Below are 27,634 nucleotides of genomic sequence, written 5' to 3' on the forward strand. Positions count from 1 at the left end.
TAAAAATGGAATGCAATGATGTGGAAGTCTCAAAATTCCATATTTTATTCAGAATAGAACATAGATGACATATCAAATGTTTAAACTGAGAAAATTTATCATTTAAAGAGAAAAATGAGGTGATTTTAAATTTCATGACAACAACACATCTCAAAAAAGTTGGGACAAGGCCATGTTTACCACTGTGAGACATCCCCTTTTCTCTTTACAACAGTCTGTAAACGTCTGGGGACTGAGGAGACAAGTTGCTCAAATTTAGGGATAGGAATGTTAACCCATTCTTGTCTAATGTAGGATTCTAGTTGCTCAACTGTCTTAGGTCTTTTTTGTCATATCTTCCATTTTATGATGCGCCAAATGTTTTCTATGGGTGAAAGATCTGGACTGCAGGCTGGCCAGTTCAGTACCCGGACCCTTCTTCTACGCAGCCATGATGCTGTAATTGATGCAGTATGTGGTTTGGCATTGTCATGTTGGAAAATGCAAGGTCTTCCCTGAAAGAGACGTCATCTGGATGGGAGCATATGTTGCTCTAGAACCTGGATATACCTTTCAGCATTGATGGTGTCTTTCCAGATGTGTAAGCTGCCCATGCCACACGCACTAATGCAACCCCATACCATCAGAGATGCAGGCTTCTGAACTGAGCTCTGATAACAACTTGGGTTGTCCTTCTCCTCTTTAGTCCGAATGACACGGCGTCCCTGATTTCCATAAAGAACTTCAAATTTTGATTCGTCTGACCACAGAACAGTTTTCCACTTTGCCACAGTCCATTTTAAATGAGCCTTGGCCCAGAGAAGACGTCTGCGCTTCTGGATCATGTTTAGATACGGCTTCTTCTTTGAACTATAGAGTCTTAGCTGGCAACGGCGGATGGCACGGTGAATTGTGTTCACAGATAATGTTCTCTGGAAATATTCCTGAGCCCATTTTGTGATTTCCAATACAGAAGCATGCCTGTATGTGATGCAGTGCTGTCTAAGGGCCCGAAGATCACGGGCACCCAGTATGGTTTTCCGGCCTTGACCCTTACGCACAGAGATTCTTCCAGATTCTCTGAATCTTTTGATGATATTATGCACTGTAGATGATGATATGTTCAAACTCTTTGCAATTTTACACTGTCGAACTCCTTTCTGAAATTGCTCCACTATTTGTCGGTGCAGAATTAGGGGGATTGGTGATCCTCTTCCCATCTTTACTTCTGAGAGCCGCTGCCACTCCAAGATGCTCTTTTTATACCCAGTCATGTTAATGACCTATTGCCAATTGACCTAATGAGTTGCAATTTGGTCCTCCAGCTGTTCCTTTTTTGTACCTTTAACTTTTCCAGCCTCTTATTGCCCCTGTCCCAACTTTTTTGAGATGTGTTGCGGTCATGAAATTTCAAATGAGCCAATATTTGGCATGAAATTTCAAAATGTCTCACTTTCGACATCTGATATGTTGTCTATGTTCTATTGTGAATACAATATCAGTTTTTGAGATTTGTAAATTATTGCATTCCGTTTTTATTTACAATTTGTACTTTGTCCCAACTTTTTTGAAATCGGGGTTGTACAATTTGTACTTTGTCCCAACTTTTTTGGAATCGGGGTTGTAGGTACCCCATACCCCATATACTGCTTATGAACTTGAGATTTTTGTCTAATCATGTAAATATGCTCCAGTTTGTTTCTTGCATGCACAGTTCCCCTTCTTACCTTCCTTTCTTATTTACCGCTTTATTTTCTTCTTTCTTCCTTCCTTTTTAATTATTTCTTTTTTCTTCCTTCCTTTCATCCCTCCTTATTTACTTCAATTCTTCCTATTTCCTTATTTTTCTACCTTCCTTCCTTTCTTTCTTCATTTGTTCCTTCCTTCCTTCCTTCCTTCCTTCCTTCCTTCCTTCCTTCCTTCCTTCCTTCCTTATTTCCTTCCTTTTTTCTTTATTCCTTCCTTCCTTCCTTCCTTCCTTCCTTCCTTCCTTTGTTCCTTCCTTATTTTGTTCCTTCCTTTTTTCTTTGTTCATTCATTCATTCATTTGTTCCTTCCTTCCTTCCTTCCTTCCTTCCTTCCTTCCTTCCTTCCTTCCTTCATTTGTTACTTTATTTCCTTCCATCCTTTTTTCTTTATTCCTTCAATCGTTAGTTCGTTCATTCCTTCATTCATTCATTTGTTCCTTCCTCATTTCATTCCTTCCTTTTTTCTTTGTTCATTCATTCATTCATTCATTCATTCATTCATTCCTTTTTTCTTTGTTCCTTCCTTCCTTCCTTCCTTCCTTCCTTCCTTCCTTCCTTTGTTCCTTCCTTATTTCCTTCCATCCTTTTTCCTTCCTTCCTTCCTTCCTTCCTTCCTTCCTTCCTTCCTTCCTTCATTTGTTACTTTATTTCCTTCCATCCTTTTTTCTTTATTCCTTCATTCGTTAGTTCGTTCATTCCTTCATTCATTCATTTGTTCCTTCCTCATTTCATTCCTTCCTTTTTTCTTTGTTCATTCATTCATTCATTCATTCATTCGTTCGTTCCTTCCTTTTTTCTTTGTTCCTTCCTTCCTTCCTTCCTTCCTTTGTTCCTTCCTTATTTCCTTCCATCCTTTTTCCTTCCTTCCTTCCTTCCTTCCTTCCTTCCTTCCTTCCTTCCTTCATTAATTAATTCATTCCTTATTTCCTTCATTCCTTTTTTCTTTATTCCTTCCTTCCTTCTTTATTTCCTTCCATCCTTTCTTCCTTCCTTTCTTCCTTCATTCATTTCTTCCTTCCTTTCTTCCTTTCCTCCTTCTTTTGTTCCTTCCATCCTTCATTCATTCATTCATTCCTTATTTTCTTCCTTCCTTCCTTTCTTTGCTCATTCATTTGTTCCTTCCTTCCTTCTTTATGTAACAGTAGGGAGTGAAATGCTGATAGTGTGAGTGTATTTTTACAGGTTGCGCTCTCCCTATCTTACAGGACTGGGTGTTTCTGACCAGGTTTTGTTTCCTCACTGATTTTGGCAGACTGGACTTCAAATTTCGTTACCCCAAGGTAAAATTACAGAAAATACAGATAAAGAGATCTTGCTTTCTTTTAGTGCTTTTGTCTTTAACCGACAGTAAGGTTATAGGCAGTGTGAAGCAAACTGTTTTTCAGTAAACTGTTTTTCCCTTCATTTCAGTCTCACTGCAGTTTCACCACATTACCACGACTGTGTAACATATCAGTGATGCAGTAGTGATAGAATATCCAAGATACTGTATCACTACGCAGTGTGGAGCTGATTATCCAGGTTCTTATACTACACTACAGTCAGTAAAACAGACATTGGCTAAACGTCAGTACTGAAAGGGACAGCATGAGCAAAAATGCTAACAGTATAACAGAACAGTGTTGCTTTCTTAGCTACGTTCTTAGCGCTCTTCTCCTGCATTCGTAAGGTTCCTGCATTGCCCCTCTTTATTTCAGTCTCTCACTGACATCTCTTTTTGCTGCTTACTTGACAGAGAGTTTATCATGTTTGTCTCTCCATTTCTCTTTCCCCATCACTGTTTCCTCCCTCAGTCACACTGCTGTCAGAACATATTGCTCTATTTTGATGAAAGCTCGCAGTGGCCAGCTGTATACAAGAGGCCAGACAAGGTGAGGCAAACACTGGCAGTGTGTGTGTGTGTGTGTGTGTGTGTGTGTGTGTGTGTGTGTGTGTGTGTGTGTGTGTGTGTGTGTGTGTGTGTTGTATACTGTGTGCATGGCCAGATTCAGTTTAAATGAGAAGTATTTCTCAGCTCTAGTCTCTCAAGAGCCAAATGTGTCACATGCCAAAGTGAAAATATGTGGATGTGATAATTCTGACTCATCCAGGTCTTATGTGTTTTGAAGAAAGGTAATAACAGAGTTATTGGTATAAATGATGTATGTTGATGTATTGCAGGACTGCTATCAGAAAGAGGCAGTCCTGAGGCCTGAGAACAACCAAGTCATTAACCTCACCACCCGCTACACCTGGTCTGGATGTGTGGTAAGGAACTAGAGATTCACATACAGTGCCATCCAGAATTATTTGCACCCTTCTTAAAAAAATGAAAATATTGTGTGCATTATGTAGTGTAATAAAAATTACACAAAATAACTTAAAAATTTCCACTCAAATAACAAAAGGTAACAGTTATCTTTTATAAAACATCTTTATAAATATAAATTATAAAATTAGTACATTATATGAATGAATAAATTAATTAAAATATTATTAAAAATTTTTTACAGTTTAAAAATTAATTTTATATTATTTATTATAATTTTATAATTATTTAAATTAACAAATTAATTAACAAATTAATTAATTAATTAATTAATTATTTTTTATATAAATATAATATTTATCTTTTGTTCCACAAAAAAAAAAAAAAAATATATATATATATATATATATATATATATATATATATATATATATATATATATATATATATATATATATATAATTCTCATTAGAACTACTTTTTAAATAACAGTATTTTTTTCTAACAGTCTCCAGGTCCTCTGCTGCAGCCATTAACCTTGTCCTGTTTCCCAGGGGTATAAATATTGTTTGCACATATGTAAAATGTACTTTGTCATCCTTTTCCATGAAGAAAAACAAGAACTTCAACTGAAAAGAGACAGATGATGGTTAACCTGGACAAATATATATATGAATGAACCCTTTATTATCACTAGTCACAAGTACCAGCGAAATTGACCATCAACCTGTCCTTCTATACACACATACACACAATTGACAGAGGGGGAGTAGACAGGACAGGAAGACAGGGATAAAAAGAAAAAAATACAGAATAACATGAAGAGAGGGGAGGAGAAAAAAAAGCAACCCCCACACTATACTCCTATGAGGAGCACAGTGTGGGAACATTAAAAAAACACCTCAGCACATAAGCACAAAATAACACAAGTACACTTTACAACATGAAAACTCGGGACTTGAGAGGGGAGGGGGGCAATCAGGGGTGGGGGTAAGGGGGGCGGAGGGGGGAGGGGAGGAGGCAGAGGTAACCCAGCGCAAGCAAGCAGCCGTCCACTCCTGCAGCCATGATGGCGCTGGTCATGCACCCGCTTGTCACACTGGGGGTAAAAGCAGCGACTGCTGGAAGTGGGGGAAGGAATGCGAGAGCATCTCACAGCAGTGACCTTCAGGGGGAGATGTTGTCCCAGCAACGGCCTTGGCCGAGGCCAGTGCTGTCTGAGGGAGCCGAAAGCAGATAAGATTGGGATTGTTTGGTCTTGGGGCAAGTAGATGCATTCTTTTACATGACCACTCTGTCTGTCCATTCTGTCTATTCTGGTCTCCGAATCAATCCATTTTCTTTGCAAAGCCGAAAGCTTCTCCATGATGTCATCCATGTTGCGGTTCAAGTTCTGAATAGCCACAGTCTGAGTGCCGACAGCTCTGCCCACCGCTTCAATCATGTCAGGCAGACATGATTTTATATATAAGTCAAGTCAACTTTATTGTCAAATATGCTATACATGCGCGACATACAGCACAGATGAAATTTCAGTTACAAATGACTTTACGCACAATTAGGGCACAATGCTGAGGGCCCAAATTTTTCAGCCCAAAACTTGGTTGCTTCTGTCAGGAGGTTCAGACTTGACTCTTGATAGAGCTTTCCAAATAATTACAAGCCAAACTTCCAAATCAACACAGAAAAGGTTGTACAAACACAAAATCCATGTATTACACTGACCATTTCAGTCTCTGATTGACCCCAACTGACAGCCTGTGATCTGTATTGAAGAAGGAAGTCCACATGCACCAACCTAAGAATATAAAGGAGCTTAAAATGTTCTGCATGAAGGAGTGGACCGAAATGTGTCAATAAATATCTCCAACCTTGTTAGACATTACACGAAGAGACTTAGTGATGATGTTTTCTCCAGAGCAGCCTTCACCACTGTTTTATAGAGAAAAAAATGCAATAATAATAATAACTAGAAGGGCACTTGGTACCGTAGAGTGCAAACCTCTGCAAAGCCACATATTCGGATTGGCATCAAAATCTAATCAATTGTTCCTTGGCCCATTATGGCCCACCTTTCCTCAAAATGTCATCAAAATCCATTCACTACATTTTGAGTTATGTTGGGAACAAACAAACAAGCACCCTTTTTTTGTCATACAAACTTTGTTAGTTATAGATTTCTATTTTACGACTTCTACATTATCGAGTGGATACAAAATATTTTAGAGTCCAAACGTTCGTTTTCCAGCACAAAATTAAACGTTAGAGGAAAAAAAATGTTTGTATCTGAGCAGCATATTCCATAAGAGAGCACTTTTCAGATTAAAAAAGACAATATAATGAAGGCTATTGGATTTTGCTTCAAAATTAAGAAGCAAGTGTGACAGTCAAAGTGTCCAGAAGAACTGTGGCTGGTTCTGCACTCACTGTACCTAAGACTACTAATTTTTTTTTTTTTAAGCGAAGGGTCGTCTCACACCAAATATTGATTTTGTTTAATTTATTATAGCTTACTGATTACTGTTTATAGTATTTTTTTAATGTTGAAACATTTCATTTCATTATTTTTCCGCCATTTTTGGTGTACAGTATTTCTTTACATGTGCCTAAGACTTTTGCACAGTACTGTGTATATACTTTTCTTTTTTTTTATTTATTTATTTATTTATTTATTTATTTTGGGGGGGGGGCTGTTTTAAATTTTACTGTACCATGTTTCCGAAAGTTTTAGCTCAAGTATCATGGGTTTTTTTGCTCATTTCTATGAAGGGTTCCAGTAATTTTAGGTCACTACCTTACTTAGTTTTTAAGCTGATGAAAGGTTATTTGCACCTCAGGTTGAAGAAGAGGATGGTGAAGAAGTTCTCAGCTGTGTTGGAGGGCGTAGCTTCCGTTCAGTCAGAGAGAGGTGGTGGTACATTGTGCTCAGTAAGTGTGGGGTGAGTGCTAATTTAGCTTTTCTACTACTGCGTACTAAAAAATACTGCTTGCCCAAAATTAAGCTTGTGAAATACATTATACTGTGCATTTGGAGTTATGAAAAAATAAATTTTAGGGAAAGGAAAGGGATCATACTTGAAACTCCTCCTCCTTCTTTGTTAACACTAGTGTCTGTAACTCTATGAATTTCACATAACCTCCAGAATATCTCCTCACACTCGTGTGCATATCGGTAACACTGATTTTCTTCATACTCTTATACAAATGTTGATAAATACCAACCCATAAATTACTAAGTGTGTTCATTGACTAACTCTTCCTCCTAAATGTGCCATTTGTTTTTTTGTCCGAACTCAATAGCTAATCTTCGTTGCCTTAATTTATGGATTTGGTTTGTTTTCTTTTAAGTCATTAATATGAATCAACTGAAAATGTGTGTGGGTACTTGAAATAAATTTAAAAGTGACAACATAATCCATTTTAAATAGCTATTTAAACGTGACAACATAATCCATTTACACTATTTGGCCAAAAGTATGTGGACACCTGATATGCATGCCTTCCCCAAACTGTTGCTACAAATTTGAAAGAGCAGATTTGTACAGGATGATCTTTGTATGCTGTAGAATTAAGATTTATGTTTTGTGGAGTCCAAGCATGTTGCAGCAGCATGACAATGCTCCTGTGCACAAAGCAAGTTATATGAAGACATGGTTTGCCAAGGTCGGTGTGGATGAACATGATACTCATCATGGATATGAATGTCGTGGCAATATTGGGCTTTCAGCGAGTTCTTTGAACTGTTCTTTTCTGTGGCAGAATGATTCTATCTTTAATAGAAAAAGAAAAAATTTTGGTGCACAGGTTTTAATTTATTTTGATTTTAATTTAATTATTCATATCGGGAGGGCGGCACAGTGGTGTAGTGGTTAGCACTGTCGTCTCACAGTAAGAAGGTCCTGGGTTCGAGCCCAGTGGCCGACAAGGGCCTTTCTGTGTGGAGTTTGCATGTTCTCCCTGTGTCTGTGTGGGTTTCCTCTGGGTACTCCGGTTTCCCCCACAGTCCAAAACATGCAGGTTAGGCTAATTGATGGCTCTAAATTGACTGTAGGTGTGAATGTGAGTGTGAATGGTTATTTGTCGCTATGTGTCAGCCCTGCGATGACCTGGCGGCTTGTCCAAGGTGCACCCTGCCTCTCACCCATAGTCAGCTAGGATAGGCTCCAGCTTGCCTTCGACCCTGCTCAAGATAAACGGCTACAGATAATGGATGGATGTTCCTTGGCATGTTTCACCCTGACCAGATGCTTTTGATAGCCATTAACAAGCTTCTGGCAGAATTCTAGTTGGATATCTGACCACTCTTCTTGGCAGAATTAGTAGAGTTCAATTAAATTTGTTGGATTTCTGGCACCAATCTGACTTTTAAGTACAGTCCATATATTTTCAATAGGGTTGCTGTCAGAAGGCAATTCAGAAAGCTTAATGTTAGTCAACTTTATCCATTCCACAATTATCTTTGATGTATTTGGGGTCATTGTCCTGTTGGAACACCCAGATGTGTCCAAGTTTCAACCATCTTGCTGAAGGTTTTAGGTTCTGCTGAAGAATTCTGAGGTCGTCCTTCTTCATTATTCCATCCACTTTGTTTAACCATGCTTAACAGTTGCTTAGCAGTTGCTACAATGTTCTTAAGGTTGATTGCCTCACATTTACCCCTCTAAACATACTTCTGGTCATTGTGGCCAAACAATTCAATCTTTGTCTTAGCTGACCATAAAACATTCCTCCAGAAGACTTGTTTTTTTTGTCCATGTGGTCAGTTGCAAACTTTAGTCGAGCTTGAAAGTGTTCATTTCGGAGCAGGGGCTTTTTTCTTGGATGACAGTCTCTCAGTCCATGGCAATGTAAAACTTGCTTGACTGTCGATAGTGTTCCAGTAGCTTCCGGTTCACGGCAGGTCTGTGCCTTGATGGTTCTTGGGCTGCTCCTGACCACCCAAACCAATTTCCTCTTAGCTGAAGGTGACAGTTTGGGTTTTCTTCCAGCAAAGTGGCTCCACCTTCCACTAACTTGTACTGTACTTGTCAAGCAAACCTTTTTATGTTGCTACAAAGAAGCTACCAGCTGTAGTCATTCAAGATCACTAACAAGAAGTTAAGAGGCCTTGGCAAGTTAAAAGGCATTCGGAGCTTTCAGTATCACTGAATTAATAATCTAAGTGGATGTGTGTATAATTTTGACCCTGTGTTGATTTCAGAAAAAAACAAAATAAATTAAAACTTGTGCACCAAATTCTTGTTTATTTTCTGTTATAGAGAATGAACGGTTCGAAGAAATCACTGAAAGCCCAATATTGCCATGACATTCCCATCCATGATAAGTGTATGTAAACTTCTGACCGCAACTATATACTGTATATACTGTACCTTAAAACATTTTACTGTTTGTAGTAAACCATGACATATTTGATATCTTAATTATACAGTTATTTCAGAGTACCAACTTCATAGTTTGAGCATTTGCTAATTAAAGTATACAGGTATCTCTCAAGTGGTATAATTTGTTTTATGGTAGACCTTGTCATACATGAGCAATATGTATTTGAAATATACGCGCAAATTTTTTTTTTTTATTTTAACCCAGAAAAAAAAAACGAAAGTTTGAATTATTTCAGACGTACACCTAGCTGCCAAAAAAAAAAACTATAACATAACAGATATGAAATTTGTCAAGCTCTGGTGTGAGTTAGTGTGGAGAGAGACAATACATAAAAAATGAAAAATATTGTATAATTTTTAGCAGGCCAAAAATGGGCAAATATGCAGTTGTGGCCATTCTATAAGACATCGTGTACTAGACAGCAATTTCTGAAAATCCCATGCATCTTGCACGAACAGTTTAAAATTAATGACTTGTGGAACTTTTTCTGTAGCATTTTTTTTTTATTAAAGCCTCTATATCTGTCACACCTGCACGCATTGGCACGCACAACAGACTTTCTCTCACGCACGGTCTGAACAGTGCATGCCTCTAATTACTGACCCCATGCCTTGAATTAAGGCGCAGTCAGCGCGCTCGTATAAGGACACTGAAGACTCATTCACTTTGCGAAGTATTGCATTGCGAGTTACACATTACCGAGCCTCGTCGTGTTCTTCTCTTGGTTTCCTGATTCCTGTTCTGTGTTTGTTATTCTGATATTGTCTTGCCTTGACTTATTCTGATATTATCTAGCCCTGATGTTGTACAAACAGGTGCCTTACCCGACCCTTTGCCTGTTTCTCATTACTATAGCTGTCTGCCTTTTTGCATTGTATGCCTGTTTTCTATTTCTTTTATAATAAAGGCTGTCTTCTGCGCCTACATCCATCTCCACTCCCATCAACCAGCGTCTCAATATACTTCGCCTCAGTGATAGAATGCCTCGCCAGACTGACAGTATCTCATAAACTAATACAGATACAAGTCTGAAATTTTGCAAACATAAATATGACCAATTTACTAATACCACAATTCTTGTGTCAGTGATTTTGGATGAATTTGTTCATATCAAGCTTGATAATTCTTCCCATGATTTACTCCCTAATTTTGTCTTGGCCAGTTCCCACCCAGTCAGATCTCCCTTATTATATGACAAGCTAACAGGAAGGATGAAGACTTTCATGTGCTTCTTCCAAGGCATGTGAAGCCATTCAACTGCATCTTTTTGTACAGAACTGCTGCTCACGTTACATCACAGGGCAGCATAAGACATTCGGATTAAAGTGCTATCTGTACCCTTCCACATACATGGGCTCATAATTACAGCTAGTGTTGCTGTGTCACTGTGATTGATGGGGGAAGAGAGTATGCCATCCTTTCCACCCAGGGAATATGGCCAATTTTGCTCGCTTGCACTGCTGGCCACAAATAATTGTGGCATCATCAAGATTTGAAATCGCAGTCTTCGGCCACTCAGGAGCTCCCAAGATCGGGCTCCTTTCACCGAAACAAGGACATGTTTTAATGGCTGGCATTTGGGGCCTAATTGCAGTCTGATAACTCAGACTGCCAACTTATGTAGCTCATAAATCAGGTAAATCTAGTAAAGGGATGCAGTTCCTGTATAGTTTTCACGCATAATCCTGAATGCCCTCAAATGAAGCTTTGTTCTATTGTGCTAATCTATCATTCAAGAGTACAAAGGCAAAACATATATAAAAATATATTGGAAGAAAATCCCACAAAGAAGAAACAGCATACCTAAGTGTTGAAATCAGGAGATAAAGTGTGTACTGGAAAAAAGGTTTGGCTTTTTCCTTCCATATATGTCTCAGTGAAAAGAGATCGGCTTGTTTTCAGTTGTTCCTAGTTCAGTACATATCTGTTCTAGCCTTTGATTCCTTACTGTCTTTTACCCACTCCCTCAGCCTCATGCCATCTCTAGCCACATTGAATTTGACAGTGTATGCTTCATGCTCTTTACCCTTTTGATAAAAACAGAGGAGGATTTCCTACTAAATGAAATCAAAGCGTGTCATCTTTTTTCCAGCTTGCCTCAAATCCTCTCAAGAACTAGAAGTCTGATGCTTTGAAGTGCTTTATAAATGATCTCTTTGTGTTGTGAATATTTGTCTACCTCTCTTTCCTGTTTCTCACACACACACAGGGCGGAGGGCTACAGCTGGAGTACGAGATGAAGCTAACGAATGGGCAGTCTTTTTGGAAACAACATTTTTCTGCAGATGAGTTTGGTGAGACCTACAGAAGGGTGCTTGCATGTTAGACAAAATCAAATGAGTGTAAGGTATCTGGAATCGTTGAAGTAGCGTTTATATTTTCCTTGTACTATAATGCAATGCTATAATGTTCGTAAATTTATGTTTGCTTCAGACCTGCATGCCGACATGTTACAACTGAAGAGAAAATTATATATGGGCGGCACGGTGGTGTAGTGGTTAGCGCTGTCACCTCACAGCAAGAAGGTCCGGGTTCGAGCCCCGGGGCCGACGAAGGCCTTTCTGTGCGGAGTTTGCATGTTCTCCCCGTGTCCGCGTGGGTTTCCTCCGGGTGCTCCGGTTTTCCCCACAGTCCAAAGACATGCAGGTTAGGTTAACTGGTGACTCTAAATTGAGCGTAGGTGTGAATGTGAGTGTGAATGGTTGTCTGTGTCTATGTGTCAGCCCTGTGATGACCTGGCGACTTGTCCAGGGTGTACCCCGCCTTTCGCCCGTAGTCAGCTGGGATAGGCTCCAGCTTGCCTGCGACCCTGTAGAACAGGATAAAGCGGCTAGAGATAATGAGAGATGAGATAATGCAATGCTATAATGTTCGTAAATTTATGTTTACTTCAGACCTGCATGCCAACATGTTACAACTGAAGAGAAAAAAAAATTATATATATATATATATATATATATATATATATATATATATATATATATGGGCGGCGCACGGTGGTGTAGTGGTTAGCACTGTCACCTCACAGCAAGAAGGTCTGGGTTCGAGCCCCGTGGCCGACGAGGACCTTTCTGTGCGGAGTTTGCATGTCCTCCCCGTGTCCGCGTGGGTTTCCTCCGGGTGCTCCGGTTTCCCCCACAGTCCAAAGACATGCAGGTTAGGTTAACTGGCTACTCTAAATTGACCGTAGGTGTGAATGTGAGTGTGAATGGTTGTCTGTGTCTATGTGTCAGCCCTGTGATGACCTGGCGACTTGTCCAGGGTGTACCCCGCCTTTCGCCCGTAGTCAGCTGGGATAGGCTCCAGCTTGCCTGCGACTCTGTAGAAGGATAAAGCGGCTAGAGATAATGAGATGAGATATTATATATATATATATATATATATATATATATATATATATATATATATATATATATATATATGTTGTTTTGGCCTTACTGTCGGAAAAAAATTACTTGATTTATTTCATAAATAACCTAACTCACTTACTAACGTTACGAAAGTTACTTACTAGCTTATTTTATTTGCTGTGGTACTTCCTTTTCATATGAAATCATTTACTTGCAATCTTAATTACTTAATTTTTACTTGCTTAATAACTTATTTTCTTACTTAGTTAATTTTTTAACTTACTAAATTCCTTACTAAATTTTTACTTGCATAAATTTTACTTACTTACTAACGTTCCTATTTTATTTATTTACTTACTTACTTGCCTCATTACTGCTTACTAACTTTTTACTTCCTTTTATATGAAATCATTTACTTGCAATCGTAATTATTTCCTTAATTTTTTTAACTTACTAAATTCCTTACTATCTTAATTTTTACTTGCATAAATTTTATTTACTTACAAATGTTCCTACTTTATTTATTTATTTATTTATTTACTTACTTACTTACTTGCCTCATCACTACTTACTAACTTTTTACTTCCTTTTTATACAAAATCATTTACTTGCAATCTTAATTACTTACTTAATTTTTACTTGCTTACTAACTTACTTTCTTACTTACTTAATTTTTTAACTTACTAAATTCCTTACTATCTTAATTTTTACTTGCATAAATTTGATTTACTTATTCACGTACCTACTTTATTTATTTACTTACTTACTTGCCTCATTACTACTTACTAACTTTTTACTTCCTTTTTATATGAAATCATTTACTTGCAATCTTAATTGCTTACTTAATTTTTACTTGCTTAATAACTTACTTTCTTTCTTACTTAATTTTTTAACTTACTAAATTCCTTACTATCTTAATTTTTACTTGCATAACTTTTATTTACTTACTAACGTTCCTACTTTATTTCTCATCTCATCTCTAGCCGCTTTATCCTGTTCTACAGGGTCGCAGGCAAGCTGGAGCCTATCCCAGCTGACTACGGGCGAAAGGCGGGGTACACCCTGGACAAGTCGCCAGGTCATCACAGGGCTGACACATAGACACAGACAACCATTCACACTCACATTCACACCTACGGTCAATTTAGAGTCACCAGTTAACCTAACCTGCATGTCTTTGGACTGTGGGGGAAACCGGAGCACCCGGAGGAAACCCACGCGGACATGGGGAGAACATGCAAAGTCCGCACAGAAAGGCCCTCGCCGGCCACGGGGCTCGAACCCGGACCTTCTTGCTATGAGGCGACAGCGCTAACCACTACACCACTGTGCCACCCCGTACTTTATTTATTTATTGATTTATTTACTTACTTACTTGCCTCATTACTACTTACTAACTTTTTACTTCCTTTTTATACGAAATCATTTACTTGCAATATTAATTGCTTACTTAATTTTTACTTGCTTAATAACTTATTTTCTTATTTACTTAATTTTTTAACTTACTAAATTCCCTACTATCTTAATTTTTACTTGCATAACTTTTATTTACTTACTAACCTACCTACTTTATTTATTTACTTACTTGCCTCATTACTACTTACTAGCTTTTTACTTGCTTACATGCTAAATCTAACTTACATCCACATTAAAGTTATATAACTTACTAACTTATTGCTTTTTTTTTTAACTTTTTGCTTACTTTACTTACTTATTAACTTACCCACTAACAATCATACAAACTTAGTCCCTTTTTATTTACTAACATAATTTTTTTACTTTCTTACCTACTTATTACTAACATAATTTTAAAAAAAACCTATACAAATGTATAAAACTGTAAACAGTACAGATAGAGAATATACTGTAAATGCATGTACAAATTAAAACAGAGTATAAACAGATGTACCATCATTTAGTTTGACATTAGGGTTGTTTGGGGCATGTTGCCTTGTCCAATAAGTGTGAATTTGTTTAGTGTAAATTTAAATACTCAGCATGGTGCAGTTGCCTAAGTAAACTGTGCCTATGGCATAGCCTGAGGACAGGTTTTTGATGTACTAATCCCATTTCCAGAAAAGTTGGGATATTTTCCAAAATGCAATAAAAACAAAAATCTGCGATTTGTTAATTCAAGTAAACCTTTATTTAACTGACAAAAGTACAAAGAAAAGATTTTCAGTAGTTTCACTGACTTAATTGTCTTTTGTAAAGATAAACAAAGTTAGAATTTGATGCCTGCAACACACTCAAAAAAGTTGGAACAGAGGCAAAATAAGTCTGAAAAGTTTATAGGATATTCAAGTAACACCATTTTGGAAGATTCCAGAATAAGCAGGTTAATTAGTAACAGGCGAGGGTATTATAATTGGGTATAAAAGGAGCATGAACCAAAGGCTCAGTCTTTGCAAGCAAGGATGGGTCGTTGCTCACTCTTTTGTGCCAAAATTTGTGAGAGAATTGTCAGTCAATTCAAAAAGAACATTTCTCAATGCAAGCTTTTAGGTCTTTCAAAATCTACAGTCCATAATATTATGAAAAGATTCAGTGAATTTGGAGACATCTCTGTGTGTAAAGGGCAAGGTTGGAACCCACTATTGAATGTGCATGACCTTTAAGCCCTCAGGTGGCACTGCCTGAGAAATCATCATACTAATGTGACAAACATGGGCTCTGGGGTACTTTAGAAAACTGGTGTCACTTAACACAGTCCTCCACACTGCAAAAAATGGCCTTTCAAAAATAAGAAATAAAAGATTAAAACAAAGCATATTTGCTTGAATCAGGTGGAAAAAAATCTGCCAATGGAACTAGTCAAATTTGACTTGGTAAGATTTCTTAAAGTAAGATGAAAAATCTAACCTGTTTTTAGATGAAATAATTCCAAAATAAGATTGGGGAACTTATTATGTGAGATCTGATTAACTCAAAATAATCAAAATAGTTCTTATAACAAGATCGTACTTCTTACATTTAGCCATTCAAGTCATTTTTATTTATTTCATTTTAAGGGTATTTCACTTAAATTCATGACAAAGTCTTAGCAGTAAAAACTGAATTTAAGATAAATATACTAATACTGGCGGCACGGTGGTGTAGTGGTTAGCGCTGTCGCCTCACAGCAAGAAGGTCCTGGGTTCGAGCCCCGGGGCCGGCGAGGGCCTTTCTGTGCGGAGTTTGCATGTTCTCCCCGTGTCCGCGTGGGTTTCCTCCGGGTGCTCCGGTTTCCCCCACAGTCCAAAGACATGCAGGTTAGGTTAACTGGTGACTCTAAATTGACCGTAGATGTGAGTGTGAATGGTTGTCTGTGTCTATGTGTCAGCCCTGTGATGACCTGGCGACTTGTCCAGGGTGTACCCCGCCTTTCGCCCGTAGTCAGCTGGGATAGGCTCCAGCTTGCCTGCGACCCTGTAGAAGGATAAAGCGGCTAGAGATAATGAGATGAGATTATACTAATACTAGGATTGTTAAATTCTACAACTAAGCATTGCTAGCTTAAAAGATTCTCCTTTTGTGACCTGTAATTAGTAAAATACTCTAGATATGAGACCAGAGACTATCTTGAATCAAGTTGGCGACACGTGTAGCATTGCAACAATTTTTTTTTTTCCCATTTCAACATTCAAACGTTAAAATATCTCTTAAGATTCCACTTCCCCAGGACCTCAGGCACCAAAAAAAAAAAAAATAAATAAATAAAAAATAAAAAGTCTACGCATTTTAACTTACAGTGCTTACACAATGCCAAAGCAACAGTGCATTTTGGGGGCACTGACTATTCATGTGTATGAGGGGTTTACATGATCAGGCACAAAAAAACCCCGAACAAACAAACAAAAAAAAAACTTAACTCACAGCATTCCAAAAAGACCTCACTAAAATGCCCTCCACTCACTCATAGCCTTTTTGAAGGCACTTGTCTGGTCTAGAGTATGTACAGCATCTAGAAGGACCTCACTCTGAATGACTGAGAAAACAGTCGCAGTAAACTTAGGATCTGTAAGGTGGAGTTGAATTGTAATGAAAGATTCAAAGATTTCAGTAAAGTTCATTTATTCCCAAAACAAGCATACTTTGTTTTTTTTTCTTGAAACAAGATGAACCGCATTTGACAAATGTCCAAAATGTATTTACTTGTTTTAGTAAAAAAACTTGTTTTATTTTCAAAGGTGCTCCAAATAAGACTTTTTCAAGACATTTTGTCTATACAAGATTTTCAAGATGGACTGTCTAAAAACTAGCCTTTCTAGCTAAATGAGGTTTTGCTTGTTGGGCAATTATGTCTTATAATAAGGGTGGCTAGATGTTTTGACTTGAAAATAGACAAATAAACTTCCTAAGATTTTTATTTTTTGCAGTGCACTGCATCCAGAAATGCAACATGAAACTGTATTACACAAAGAGGAAGCCATTTATCAACTCTATGCAGAAACACTGCCAATTTCTTTGGGCCCGAACTCATCTCAGATGGACCTAAAGACAGTGGAAATGTGTACTGTGGTCAGATGAGTCCACATCTCAGCTTGTTTTTGGAAAAGCCAGACGTTGAGTTTTCAGTGCCAAAGGTGAACACGACCATCCAGTTTGTTATCAGAGAAAGGTGCAAAAGCCAGCATCTGTGATGGCATGGGGGCATCAGTGACCTTGGCATGGGTGAGTTGCATGTGTGTGAAGGTACCATTGATGTGGAGGTGTGTTTTGGGATTTTAGAGAGATGTATGTTGCCATCAAGGCAATCTCTCTTCCTGGGAAGTTCATGCTTATTTCAGTAGGACAATCCCAGGCCTTGCTCTGCACGGGCTACAACAATGCAGCTTCATAGACAGAGTGCGTTTGCTTGACTGGCCTGCTGCTAGTCCAGATCTGTCTCCTATTGAGAATGTATGGCGCATCATGAAGAGGAGAATCAGACAACGGCAACCACGGACTGTTGAACAGTTGAAGTCTTGTATCAAGCAAGAATCGATAAAAATTCCAATTGCAAAACTGCAACAATTAATATCCTCAGTTCCCATACAACTAAAAAGTGTTATTAAAGGAAAGGTGACATAATGTAATGGGCCTCTGTTCCAATTTTTTTTTTGAGTGTGTTGAAGGCATCAAATTCTAACTTTGTTTATATTTACAAAATACAATTAAATTGGTCAGTGAAATGATTGAAAATCTTTTCTTTGTACTTTTGTCAGTTGAATAAAGATTCACATGAATTAACAAATCACTGATTTTTGTTTTTATTGCATTTTGGAAAATATCCCAACTTTTCTGAAAATGGGGTTTGTAGTAATTAATAATGTAGATAACATAAACCCATTGTCCCACAACAAATTCACTTCACATATTTTATATAAATGTGTTAATCACAAAAAAAAAAAACAGTTTTAATATATACTTAGAAATAAACCACTTTGCTTTGGTTCTTTTTTTCCATTTCTGTGATTTAAGCTTATGACTTATGTAGAATTGATCTGTTGGGTGAAAGAGTCTTATGTAAGGCCTATTCTGTCATGAGTAAGTGAGAAATTTAGTTGATGGTTGAGGTTTGTAGTTAGCTCCAGAATTATTGGCACCCTTCAAAAGAAAGGGTAAAATTATTGTATTACACAATGATTTAGATTTTCTACTAAAAATTTACCTTTACTCTGATAAAATTGTTTTAAATAATAGTGTTTTCTCATTGTAAATCTTTACAATCGACTACTAGACTACTACTACTAGAAAAAAGAAAGAAAAAAATGTTGTTTTGGGCTTACTGCCAGAAAATGAGGGTTTTTTACTTGCGAAAATCGGAGGTTTTTGCAAGCATGTTGATCTGTCCGTTTGTCCGTTTGTTGGTGGTCTGGCTTCGTCGTTTCTTGACCAGTCTTCACCAAAATGCACAGGACAACTCACTAGGGTCACACAAAGACAGCATTAGTTTTTGGTGGGTCAAGGTCAAGGTCACCAAGGTCAAATCTTGTAAAAACATTTAATCGGCCATAACTTCTGTTTCTTTTTTATTTTCGCAAGTATCGTGCTTTGCACGACTTCTCATTTGTTTGTTTGTTTGTTTTTTGAGCAGATCTATGAAATATAATGATTAAAAATTGTCAACCACAGACCACAAGTATGTCATGAGAAATCTGTGTATGATCAATGTGCAATATTTCATTTGTATTAATTACAGTACATGTGAAATTCTTTTGTTCACTCACAGTCACTTTTTTTGTTCCATTTGTTTTGTTTGTTTCAGGAATTCTGGAAACAGACATCACCTTCTTGGTTATATTTGCCAGTGTATTTTCTCTCTCCTCCTATTTTGCATGTAAGTTCATGTTAATGAGTTATTAACTGATACATGATACGGAGCAACCTAGTTTATTGTTTTCTTTAAGAATATTTCTAATTATACCATAGCGGTCCATATAATTCAAGATTAGGAATAAACAGATTTTTAAAAATGGTATTTAACAAAGAAAAATATGCAATCATTGACATGGTGAAGGTTTCTGCAATGATGCATTTGTTTAATGTTTATGGAACACAACAAGTTGCTGGGTGGCAGATTTTTGTCTTATTATCTTCAAGAGAGAGAAAAATGAGAGGCTAATGCGGGAACAAATGTGTATTGCTGCTATAACATTAAATGTAACACATTATGCTCCACAACATTAAATGTAAGTGAGTAAAAAGCACAGCTTCTTGTTCATTAATAAATAAACAATTGGAATCACAGGCAAATGTTGTGGTATAAGAGAAATAAAACACTTTGAGTTGTTCTGTTATTCAAAAATAATCCACTTTGTGTTGAGCAGCGTCATACTACCCTATCGTGGACTGTTTTCCTGTAACAGCACACCCTGTCATGTTTCATTACTTACATATCAGAGGCAGTTACTGAATCTGTAAATGTAATTTTATGACTTTCAGAGAAAAAAAAACCCCACTCACTGTCAATATAATATTTCAGATCAACAAACATTTTATAAGTTTTGGAACAGAAGTGTTTTATGTGTATTAGGCTTTTCATCTTTTTTTTTTTGTCTCTCTGTAATTCTTTTAGTTAATCTGAAAGGACGTCAGCTGCTCCATACCACATATAAGATGTTTATGACTGCAGCTGGAGTAGAGGGTGAGAACAGGAGATCTGTAGCTCATGCTGCTGTGCTAATCACACACTTATCTTTGAAGATTTTTTTAAATATTCATCTGTTTCCGACATGTGATTACTGCTAGACTTGGACATAAATATAATCCCAGCCTTCATCTCAGGATCAAAGTAAATTTGGATCTGCAGATAATAGTGTCTGTATTTCCTCAGATCTATCTTCTCATATTTATCCCCTTTGATTTTCACTCAGTTGTTGTTCCTCCAGCATTGACTTCTCACTATGTCTTCTTAGCTTCCACCTCCCTTGGTGTTACTTTTACGATAGTTTTTATTGTCATTCTGTGTTTTTCTCCCCAGTTCTCAGTTTGCTCTTCTTTTGTATATATTGGGGCCTGTATGCCAAAGATGGAGTGGGAAATGGGTGTCTAAAGATACTCGGTGAGTGAGTCAGTATTAATATACACACATTTAAGAGTTAGAATAATCCTGTCATTTTGCATGGGTGAAATATGAGATTATTCTGTGATAACTTTGGCTAAGGGGTGGCACAGTGGTGTAGTGGATAGCGCTGTTGCCTCACAGCAAGAAGGTCTGGGTTCGAGCCCTGTGGCTGGCGAGGGCCTTTCTGTGCAGAGTTTGTATGTTCTCCCCGTGTCCGCATGGGTTTCCTCCGGGTGCTCCGGTTTCCCCCACAGTCCAAAGACATGCAGGTTAGGTTAACTGGTGACTCTAAATTGACCGTAGGTGTGAATGTGAGTGTGAATGGTTGTCTGTGTCTATGTGTCAACCCTGTGACGACCTGGCGACTTGTCCAGGGTGTACCCCGCCTTTCGCCCGTAGTCAGCTGGGATAGGCTCCAGCTTGCCTGCGACCCTGTAGAACAGGATAAAGTGGCTAGAGATAATGAGATGAGAATGAGATGAGATAATGAGATGAGATGAAAACTTTGGCTAAGAATTTACTCATCAATGATACCAATCCAGACATATGCAAAAATGGATCTTTACTCCTGTAGTCTGTTGAATGCTTCCTTTTAGAAGCTCATTATTGTAACACCTGTTTAATTTAGGGTGTGTTTTGGGTAAATTAAATGTATATGAGGGTAAATAATAGTGTACCCTATGCATATGACATCTAAATAACGGATTTGTGGGCAGGAGCTTGTATCCACACAGCTGAAGCTTTTTGATCACTTACTTACTTACTTTTTTACATGCCTGGTTGTTATTACTTACTAATTTATTTTCTAACCTACTTACTTACTAACTTTTCTTGTTTTTACTTCCTTATGTACTTTCTTAATTTTTTACTTCCTAATTTTTTTTTACTTGCATAACTTTTATTTACTTACTAACTTATTTGCTTCCTACCTTACTGTCTTACTAACTTGTTTTTAACTTACTAAATTACTTACTATCTTACTAAATTTTTACCTTTTATTTACTTACTTAACTAACATTTTTAAATTACTCTCGAACTTACCTACAAATTTACTTACTAACTTACTTTTTTATTTGCTTACTTTACTTGCCTAATTTTTTTACTTACATACTTACATACCTACTACTTACTACATTACTCACTAACTTTTTACTTAATTTTTTACTTACTTGCTCAATCTAACCTACAACTACATTATTACTTCCTTATTGTTTTTTTCTTACTTTATTTGCATACAGTGGTGCTTGAAAGTTTGTGAACCCTTTAGAATTTTCTATATTTCTGCATAAATATGACCGAAAACATCATCAGATTTTCACACAAGTCCTAAAAGTAGATAAAGAGAATCCAGTTAAACAAATGAGACAAAAATATTATACTTGGTCATTTATTTATTGACAAAAATGATCCAAGATTACATATCTCTGCGTGGCAAAAGTATGTGAACCTCTAGGATTATCAGTTAATTTGAAGGTGAAATTAGAGTCAGGTGTTTTCAATCAATGGGATGACAATCAGGTGTGAGTGGGCACCCTGTTTTATTTAAAGAACAGGGATCTATCAAAGTCTGAGCTTCACAACACGTTTGTGTAAGTGTATCATGGCATGAACAAAGGAGATTTCTGAGGACCTCAGAAAAAGCGTTGTTGATGCTCATCAGGCTGGAAAAGGTTACAAAACCATCTCCAAAGAGTTTGGACTCCACCAATCCACAATCAGACAGATTATGTACAAATGGAGGAAATTCAAGACCATTGTTACCCTCCCCAGGAGTGGTCGACCAACAAGGATCACTCCAAGAGCAAGGCCTGTAATACTCAGCGAGGTCACAAAGGACCCCAGGGTAACTTCTAAGCAACTGAAGGCCTCTCTCACATTGGTTAATGTTCATGAGTCCACCATCAGGATAACACTGAACAACAATAGTGTGCATGGCAGGGTTGCAAAGAGAAAGCCACTGCTCTCCAAAAAGAACATTGTTGCTCATCTGCAGTTTGCTAAAGATCACGTGGACAAGCCAGAAGGCCATTGGAAAAATGTTTTGTGGACAGATGAGACCAAGATAGAACTTTTTAATTTAAATGAGAAGCATTATGTTTGGAGAAAGGAAAATACTGCATTCCAGCATAAGAACCTTATCCCATCTGTGAAACATGGTGGTGGTAGTATCATGGTTTGGGCCTGTTTTGCTGCATCTGGGCCAGGACGGCTTGCCATCATTGATGGAACAATGAATTCTGAATAATACCAGCAAATTCTAAAGGAAAATGTCAGGACATCTGTCCATAAACTGAATCTCAAGAGAAGGTGGGTCATGCAGCAAGACAATGGCCCGAAGCACACAAGTCGTTCTACCAAAGAATGGTTAAAGAAGAATAAAGTTAATGTAAGCCGAGTCAATGGCCAAGTCAAAGTCCTGACCTTAATCCAATCGAAATGTTGTGGAAGGACCTGAAGCGAGCAGTTCATGTGAGGAAACCCACCAACATCCCAGAGTTGAAGCTGTTCTGTCCGGAGGAATGAGCTAAAATTCCTCCAAGCCGGTGTGCAGGACTGGTCAACAGTTACCAGAAACGTTTAGTTGCAGTTATTGCTGCACAAGGGGGTCACACCAGATACTGAAAGCAAAGGTTCACATACTTTTGCCACTCACAGATATGTAATATTGGATCATTTCCCTCAATAAATAAATGACCAAGTATAATATTTTTGTCTCATTTGTTTAACTGGGTTCTCTTTATCTACTTTTAGGACTTGTGTGAAAATCTGATGATGTTTTAGGTCATATTTATGCAGAAATATAGAAAATTCAAAAGGGTTCACAAACTTTGAAGCACCGTTGTATTAACTTACTTCCTAACATACATTTGAACTTAGTTCCTTTTTTATTTACTTGCTACCATTTTTACTTACTGACCTACTAACTTACTCAAAAACAACTCTACAAATATTTTAAAATCATAGACAGTATAGATAGAGACTATACTGTAGATGCATGTACAAAATACTAGCTTATTTTTAACTTACTAAATTATTTACTACCTTACTAAATTTTTATTTGCATACCTTTTATTTACTTACTTACTTACTTACTTACTTAACTAACTAACAGTTTTAATTTACTCTCTAACTTACCGACTAATTTACTTACTAACTTACTTTTTGTATTTGCTTACTTTACTTACTTACCTGTTTTTTTTACTTACATACTTAACTTACTCGCTAACTTTTTACTTATTTTTTACTTACTTGCTAAATCTAACCTGCAAATACATTATTACTTACTAACATTGGTTTTTTGCTTACTTTACTTACTAATTAACTTACTTACTAACGTACATACTAACTTGGTTCCTTTTTTATTTACTTACTAACATTTTTACTTACTAACTTACTCAATTAAAAACAAATATACAAATGTTTTAAAACCGTAGACAGTATAGATAGAGAATATACTGTAGATGCATGTACAAAATACTAGCTTTTTTTTTAACTTAGTAAATTACTTATTATCTTACTAAATTGCTACTTGCATACCTTTTATTTACTTACTTAACTAACATTTTTATTTACTTTCGAACTTACTTTCTTGCTTACCTACTAATTTATGTACTAACTTACTTTTTTAAAATTTGCTTACTTTACTTGCTTGCCTTTTTTTTCAACTATACAAATATTTTAAAATTGTAGACAGTATAGACAGAGAATATACCGTATATGGGTAAGTCTGCCCCAAATCACCAGATTTAGAAAAATGTTCGCCACTGACCATCTCAGATTTGCTTCATACTCATCTCATTATCTCTAGCCGCTTTATCCTTCTACAGGGTCGCAGGCAAGCTGGAGCCTATCCCAGCTGACTACGGGCGAAAGGCGGGGTACACCCTGGACAAGTCGCCAGGTCATCACAGGGCTGACACATAGACACAGACAACCATTCACACTCACACCTACGGTCAATTTAGAGTCACCAGTTAACCTACCCTGCATGTCTTTGGACTGTGGGGGAAACCGGAGCACCCGGAGGAAACCCACGCGGACACGGGGAGAACATGCAAACTCCACACAGAAAGGCCCTCGCCGGCCCTGGGGCTCGAACCCAGGACCTTCTTGCTGTGAGGCGACAGCGCTAACCACTACACCACCATGCCGCCCCTTGCTTCATACTTTCTGGAAATATTGTCAGTGTGCCCAGTAAATAGTGTACAAAATTTTAGGCTTGTACCTTCATTAGTTTCTGAGATATACGGGCTTTAAAAAGGGGGCGTGGCCCCAATTTCACTGTTAAAACGCGTGCTACAGAAAACGGACCTAACTTCCATAAGGCATTACTTTTAAACTATTCATGCAAGATATATGAAATTTTCAAGGATTGTTCTTCAACGCCAGACGCCTTTAAATACTAAAATAGAAAGTTCACAGTTCAATATTTGCCAAGTTATGGCTTGCTGAAAATCATTAAAAAAATGTGCTTTGGAGCAACTTTGATGCCCTATATCTCCACATAGGGTACCAGCTTCATATTTTGTGCATTTGCTAATCAAAACAAGCTCTTTCCAGTGGTATAATTGTTTTTATGGTAGACCTTGTCATACATTTGTAATATGCATTTGAATTATAGGCGCAAAATGTTTTTTTTTATTTTTAAAGCCTAATAAATCAGAAAGTTTGATTTCTTTTGAACACATATCTAGTTGGCTAAAGATTACTATAACATGAGTAATAAATAAGAAAATTTGAAAGATCTGGTATGCTTTAATGTGGAGATATGGGACGTCAAAGTTGCTCCAAAGCACATTTTTTTATGATTTTCAGCAAGCCATAACTTGGCAAATATTGAACTGTGAACTTTCTATTTTAGTATTTAAAGGTGTCTGGCATTGAAGAACAATCCATGAAAATTTCATGTATCTTGCATGAATAGTTTAAAAGTAATGACTTATGGAATTTAGGTCCGTTTTCTGTAGCATGCGTTTTAACAGTGAAATTGGAGCCACGCCCCTTTTTTAAAGCCCCTATATCTCAGAAACTAATGAAGGTACAAGCCTAAAATTTTATACACTATTTACTGGGTACACTGACAATATTTTCAGAAAGTATGAAGCAAATCTGAGATGGTCAGTGGCAAGGCCTCTGGTGATTTCACATGGATTGACCCATATATTTATTGTGACTTTAGGGTGGTTTGTGGCACTTTGCCCTTATAATAGGTGTGAAGTGCACAAGGGGTGATTTTGTTTAGTGTAAATTTCAATATTTTGCATGATGCAATAGTCTCAAGAAGTTGTGCTTACAATAGCCTGAGGACAAGTTCTTGATGTAGTAATTAATGATGTAGGATGATTAATGATGTGTTATCCCACAACAAATTAAATTTATGTATTTTATATAAATGCATTATCCACAACAAATTCATTTCTAATATATATTTACAAATAGACCTGCTAGCTTTGGCTCTTTCCATTTATATTTTGATGTGATTTATGCTTATGACTTATGTAGAACCTGTATTAATCGAGAAATATTCATCTGTCGTGTAAAAGAATCTATTCTGTTATGAGTGTAAAAGGGCTTACACACACAGAAAGAAACTAACAGCGATGTGGCGACCAGAGACCTTGGAATGTCAATGAAACTCGGCGACTTGTCGTGATGAAAGGTGAAATAATCATTAGTGACACAAAGTGGACGGGTACTAAGTTAAACTAATTTCAACTATGAGTTGACGCAACAAATGGGAGCTAGGCAACGAGAGACTGGAATGTCCACCATTAGCTACAAAGCAATAGACGAACAGTGAGGAATTTAGTTTATGGTTGAGGGTTTTATAGTCAGCTCCAGAGTTATGGTCAACCTTAAAAAAAAAAAGGGTGGAAGTATTCGTGTAGAATCTATTACATACAACAGTTCAGATTTTCCAGTAAAACTTTTGACGTTACTCTGACAAAACGTTTAAATAATAGTATTTTACAATCAGCAGTTAGCCTCCAGGGTGGCACGGTGGTGTAGTGGTTAGCACTGTCGCCTCACAGCAAGAAGGTTCTGGGTTCGAGCCCAGCAGCCGACGAGGGCCTTTCTGTGTGGAGTTTGCATGTTCTCCGCGTGGGCTTCCTCCGGGTGCTCCGGTTTCCCCCACAGTCCAAAGACATGCAGGTTAGGCTAACTGGTAGCTCTAAATTGACTGTAGGTGTGAATGGTTGTCTGTGTCTATGTGTCAGCCCTGCGATAACCTGGCGACTTGTCCAGGGTGTACCCGCCTCTCACCCAAAGTCCAGCTTGCCTGCGACCCTGTAGGACAGGATAAGCAGCTACAGATGATGGATGGATATTAGCCTGCACAAAAGAAGCCCTTTCTAAGACCAAAGCACAAAATGCATCACCTAAACTAACCCCCTCTTTTGTTCTCTCTCATATCGTCTTTATATCCACTCTAGGAAAAATACTCTTCTCTGTTAGTTTCCTGATCTTCCTCCTGATGCTGATTCTTCTAGGGAAAGGCTTCACTGTCACAAGGTAAAGGCTCTCAGGTTTATCATATTATGTGACAGCTAATATAGCACGAATCTAACCCCACCAGTCCAACCACACCTTCAAGGTCTTCTAGTCATTATAATGTCATTCTTGAACTCCTTGCATTCAGTGCTATGATGCATTTCTGTTTAGAAATAGTGCTGCTCTTGTGTTTACGGCAGCACTGTTTAGACAGCAAATCCAACATATTTTTGCAATGAGCAAATTGCAAGAAACAAATAATAAAATATTCTGAGCACGGCTGTGTCTCTGTGCGCAGCATCTTAAAAAATGCAACAGCTTTATAATCTTCTACAGCCTCCCAGTCCAGAGTGATCGCAGGAGATGATGGTTAACAAACATACATCACCACCATTTCAGCGTTTCACCCTATACGAAGGTCTGTAGATAGGATCAGCTAGTTGAACCCAGAACCACAGAGGATGGCAAAAACGGCTGTGTCGTTGCTGTTTGTACGGAATGGCTACGATGTTCAAACACGGCAGCAGATAACCAACTGGCCAGCCAACATAGCTAATATCAATAAATCCTAGCAAATTTGTTTTGACAGGATTACTGTTGTTCAGGAAATCACTAAATATATGACAATACAAATCAAGACTCTTAGCTTACGAGCAGTTAAATAGAAAGATTGATATTTAGAACAGGAAATTTCACATGTGCAGAACTTTAGTCCCTTTTTTTGTAGATTCCTGGGCTCTAGGATTCAACAGTTCTACATAGTTCTACATTCACAGTTCTACATTCTACATAGATCATTTTAAAGGTAGACTGCCTTTCAGATTTTTCAAGTTTAGGTCATAAAAAGAATTTTCCCTGACACCAAATTATTTTTGTTTAGTGGAACGAAAGCTACTGAATTCGAATC

General features: G+C 37.5%; 1 protein-coding gene across 1 annotated transcript in view; it reads left to right on the forward strand.

Annotated features, from left to right (window-relative positions):
- Positions 1 to 27,634, forward strand: part of tmem145 (transmembrane protein 145) — a 62,888-nt gene that overhangs the window by 14,965 nt on the left and 20,289 nt on the right. The window contains exons 2-10 of the mRNA XM_060900167.1: positions 2,933 to 3,007; positions 3,521 to 3,598; positions 3,888 to 3,974; positions 6,813 to 6,914; positions 11,567 to 11,651; positions 18,937 to 19,008; positions 19,747 to 19,815; positions 20,152 to 20,232; positions 26,670 to 26,748. Of these exons, the coding sequence (XP_060756150.1) occupies positions 2,933 to 3,007; positions 3,521 to 3,598; positions 3,888 to 3,974; positions 6,813 to 6,914; positions 11,567 to 11,651; positions 18,937 to 19,008; positions 19,747 to 19,815; positions 20,152 to 20,232; positions 26,670 to 26,748 (728 nt within the window). The remainder of the gene's footprint in view (positions 1 to 2,932; positions 3,008 to 3,520; positions 3,599 to 3,887; positions 3,975 to 6,812; positions 6,915 to 11,566; positions 11,652 to 18,936; positions 19,009 to 19,746; positions 19,816 to 20,151; positions 20,233 to 26,669; positions 26,749 to 27,634) is intronic.

Source organism: Neoarius graeffei, chromosome 19 (genome assembly GCF_027579695.1).
Source record: "Neoarius graeffei isolate fNeoGra1 chromosome 19, fNeoGra1.pri, whole genome shotgun sequence".
Classification (NCBI taxonomy): Eukaryota; Metazoa; Chordata; class Actinopteri; order Siluriformes; family Ariidae; genus Neoarius; species Neoarius graeffei.